The 4792-nt window shown below is 41.9% G+C and overlaps 1 protein-coding gene across 1 annotated transcript; it reads left to right on the top strand.

The window, feature by feature from the left end:
* Positions 1–4553, top strand: LOC112086098. The gene is given in 7 exon segments (XM_024154856.1): positions 1–1434; positions 1714–1966; positions 2408–2584; positions 2587–3037; positions 3170–3942; positions 4096–4221; positions 4279–4553. Coding segments are annotated over 7 exon segments (3489 nt in total).
* The last annotated feature ends 239 nt before the right edge of the window (positions 4554–4792 follow it).

Raw genomic sequence — 4792 nt, 5'->3', positions numbered from 1 at the left:
ATGAATGAGACTATCGCAACCGAGGTAGCCAGATTAGTGGCTCAGCAGTTAGAGGCCTTTAAACTTGATCAGGAAAATTCGAGAAGAGCACGTAAGGAACGTGATAAGCAAAGTCAAGCAGATGCTAGCCATCACTCCGACTACTACAGTCATTCTTCTAAGACAAGTAGTCACCGACGAAGAAGAAGTGCTAGAGATGAGCGAGTGATTCCTAGGGATAATCTAGCTGGAGTGAAAGTTCGTATTCCTTCTTTCCAAGGCAGCAACGACCATGAGGAGTATCTTGAATGGGAAAAGAAGATGGAACTCGTCTTCAATTGTCATGAGTACACTGAAGAGAACAAAGTCAAAGTTGCACCTACCGAGTTCACCGGGTATGCACTAAGTTGGTGGGATCAGCTAACTCTCACTAGGAAGCGTGTAGGAGATTTTCCAGTAGAGACTTGGAATCAGATGAAGCATCTTATGAGGAAAAGATTCGTGCCAAGTCACTATCATAGAGAGCTACACCATCGGCTGAGAAACTTGGTACAAGGCAATAGGACCGTTGAAGAGTATTTCAAGGAGATGGAAACTTTGTTGATAAGAGCTGATATTCAAGAAGATCCAGAAGCCGCCATGTCTAGATTCATGGGAGGATTAAACCGAGATATTGCTGACAAATTGGAGGTTCAAAATTATGAGGAGCTAGAGGAAATGATGCACAAGGCAATTATGTTCGAAAAACAACTTAAAAGGAGAAGCTCCAAGTCGAGTTTTGTTCCGGAAAAATCTAGCTATCACCGAGAAGTGAAGTCTGGAACTTCAAGAGATTACAAGCCGTTTGTCAAGCCCAAGGTTGAGAGTGTGGATCTTAAAGGAAAAAGTACTAACGTTGCACCAAGGACAAGAGACATTAAGTGCTTTAAGTGTCACGGCATTGGACATTATGCTAGTGAATGCTCCAACAAGAGGGTTATGATCATCATGGCAAATGGGGAAGTTGAATCTGAAGATGAGAAGCCTAAGGAAAGACAACTTGAGGATGAATCATCGGAGGAAGAGTATGAATCAGCGGCTAAAGGACAAATGATGGTGGGAGTCGCCATGAGAGCTTTGAGTGTCATCACGAAATCTGATGAGCAAGAACAAAGAGAGAACTTGTTCCATACAAGGTGTCTGGTTAAGGATCAGATTTGCAGCGTGATCATTGACGGTGGAAGCTGTACAAACGTTGCTAGCGAGACTATGGTTGCGAGACTTGGGTTGCAAGTAATCAAGCATCCGAAACCATACAAGCTGCAGTGGCTGAATGAAAATGGCGAAATGGCTGTGGATAATCAAGTCAAGGTACCTCTATCAATTGGAAAATATGAGGATGAGGTCTTATGTGATATTTTACCAATGGAAGCTAGCCATATACTGTTGGGAAGACCATGGCAATCGGATAGGCAGGTTATGCATGATGGTTTCACGAATCGGCATATGTTTGAGTTCAAAGGAAGAAAAACCGTGTTGCTACCTATGACCCCTCATGAGGTTTACCAGGATCAGTTGGTCATGAAGATGGGTAGAAAGAAAGCTATCAAACCATCTAACCTTGCTATTGTGCCAAATATCCCAAAGGGAAGTGATCTCCATAAACCGAACTTACTTTTTGTTTATAAAGAAACGCTTATGAGTATCACTAACCCTGAGCAGGAAATCCCTAGCACTCTTAAACATGTATTACAGGAATATAGGGATGTGTTTCCTGAGGAGAATCCGGAGGGATTACCACCCATTAGAGGCATAGAACATCAAATCGATTTTATCCCGGGAGCCTCATTGCCAAACAAACCAGCTTATAGAACTAATCCCGTGGAGACTAAGGAACTAGAAAAGCAAGTCACGGAACTCATGAAGAAAGGACACATCCGTGAAAGCATGAGTCCATGTGCTGTGCCCGTACTACTAGTACCTAAAAAGGACGGAAGCTGGAGGATGTGTGTCGATTGCAGAGCCATCAATAATATAACGGTTAAGTATCGCCATCCCATACCTAGATTAGATGATATGCTAGATGAGTTAAATGGGTCTTGCATCTTTTCTAAGGTTGACTTAAAAAGCGGGTATCATCAGATTAGGATGAAGGAAGGGGATGAGTGGAAAACCGCATTTAAAACTAAGCAAGGGTTGTATGAATGGTTAGTGATGCCATTCGGGCTTACAAATGCACCTAGTACATTCATGCGATTAATGAACCATGTTCTTAGAGCATACATAGGGCATTTTGTGGTTGTTTACTTTGATGACATCTTAGTTTATAGCAAAAACTTAGAAGATCATGTTCAGCATTTGCGTAAGGTGTTAGATGTGCTTAGAACGGAGAAACTCTATGCCAACATGAACAAGTGTACTTTTGGAACGGATAACTTGGTCTTCCTAGGTTTTGTTGTGAGTGCAGATGGTGTTAAAGTGGATGAAGAGAAGTTAAAAGCAATTAAAGAATGGCCTAGTCCAACCTCCGTAGGAGAAGTGAGGAGCTTTCATGGACTTGCGGGATTTTACCGAAGATTCGTTAAGGACTTTAGCACCTTGGCTGCTCCGCTTACTGAAGTTATCAAGACGTTGGATTTAAGTGGGAAACGGCTCAAGAAGAAGCATTTCAAACCTTGAAAGAGAAACTTACTCAGGCTCCTATCCTTTCCCTACCTGATTTTGTTAAAACTTTTGAAATCGAATGTGATGCATCGGGTGTTGGTATTGGTGCTGTGTTGATGCAGGACCAGAAGCCTATAGCTTATTTCAGTGAAAAGCTAGGAGGAGCGACACTTAACTATCCAACCTACGACAAGGAACTCTACGCTTTGGTGAGGGCTTTACAAACGTGGCAACACTATCTCTGGCCAAAGGAGTTCGTGATCCACACCGACCATGAGTCTCTAAAACATCTCAAGGGACAACAAAAGCTTAACAAGAGGCATGCTCGGTGGGTAGAGTTCATTGAGACATTTCCCTATGTCATCAAATACAAAAAAGGTAAGGACAATGTCGTGGCCGACGCATTGTCCCGGAGGTATGTGTTACTTTCATCTTTGGATGCCAAGTTACTTGGTTTTGAACACATTAAAACTCTCTATGAGAATGATTCTGATTTTGCAAAAATATTTGCTGCTTGTGAGAGATTTGCATTTGGGAAATATTATAGGCATGAAGGATACTTGTTCTATGATAACCGTTTGTGTGTTCCTAACTCGTCTTTGAGAGATTTGTTTCTAAGGGAAGCACACGGTGGAGGATTAATGGGACACTTTGGTGTGTCTAAAACTTTACAAGTCATGCAAGATCACTTTCATTGGCCACATATGAGGCGAGATGTTGAGAAAATGTGTGAGAAATGTTCAACTTGTAAACAAGCGAAAGCTAAGTCGCAACCCCACGGTTTGTATACTCCTCTCCCTATTCCTTTGCATCCTTGGAATGACATTTCAATGGACTTTGTTGTAGGATTGCCTAGAACTAGAACGGGTAAGGATTCAATCTTTGTGGTGGTGGATAGATTCTCTAAGATGGCGCATTTCATTCCATGTCATAAAACTGATGATGCTAAGCATGTAGCCGAACTGTTCTTTAGGGAAGTTATACGTCTACATGGCATGCCTAGGACCATCGTATCTGATAGAGACACCAAGTTTCTTAGCTATTTTTGGAAAACGCTTTGGTCTAAGCTAGGAACTAAGTTGTTATTCTCCACTACTTGCCACCCCCAAACTGATGGTCAAACCGAGATAGTTAATAGAACCCTATCCACACTTTTGCGTGTGTTGATCAAGAAGAACCTAAAGGCTTGGGAAGATTGTTTACCACATGTAGAATTCACTTATAATCATTCCATACATTCTGCTTCTAAATTTTCACCATTTCAAATTGTTTATGGGTTTAATCCCACCACTCCTTTGGATTTGATGCCTTTGCCTCTGAGTGAAAGGAGTAGTACAGATGGAAAAAAGAAAGCAGAGTTGGTTCAGCGAATCCATGAGGCGGCAAGGAAGAATATAGAGGACAAGACAAAACAATATGCCAAGTATGCTAACAAGGGCCGCAAGGAACTTATCTTCGAGGAAGGAGACTTAGTTTGGATTCATCTCCGGAAAGACCGTTTTCCCAATGAAAGAAAGTCTAAACTAATGCCAAGAATGGATGGACCTTTTAAAGTGCTTCAAAGGATCAACAATAACGCCTACATACTGGATTTGCAAGGTAAGTATAACGTGAGTAATACTTTCAACATTATTGATCTTGTTCCTTTTATTGCAGATGAGTTGGATTTGAGGACAAATCCTTTTCAAGTGGGAGAGCCTGATGTGAGCATGGAAAGCATGGAGAGCTTGGAGCATGGAACTAAACCGCAGCTTGAACCCGTGGAGCTTGGAGCTGAAGATGATGAAGCATTGATCGTCCCCAATGGTCCCATGACAAGGTCTAGAGCAAAAGAGTTCAATAAAGTCATCAACAACCATCTACTTACCATTCAGTCCAGCCTTAGAAGTGAAGCTTGTCCAGCCACATTGGTCGTGATTCAAGCCGTCTAAGCGATGACAATGGAGGTGTGTGGACTTGTGCTCTTTTTCCCTCCTCTTGGTTTTGTCCCAATGGGTTTTCCAAGAGAGGTTTTTAACGAGGCTTGGCCACATACTTCTTACCTCAGCCCATTGTCATCATTCGGCCCTCTTCTCTTCTTGTTTCAATTTGAATTTCCTTAGTGTTATTTCTATCTTCTTTCTATTCAAATTTGGTCTTTATGTGCATGAATTTTCGAGGCATGTCTCTT

The sequence above is a fragment of the Eutrema salsugineum genome, unplaced genomic scaffold (assembly GCF_000478725.1).
Source record: "Eutrema salsugineum unplaced genomic scaffold, Eutsalg1_0 scaffold_23, whole genome shotgun sequence".
Lineage (NCBI taxonomy): Eukaryota > Viridiplantae > Streptophyta > Magnoliopsida > Brassicales > Brassicaceae > Eutrema > Eutrema salsugineum.
The sequence above is the reverse complement of the archived record's forward strand: the minus strand, read 5'-3'. Positions and strand labels throughout refer to the sequence as shown.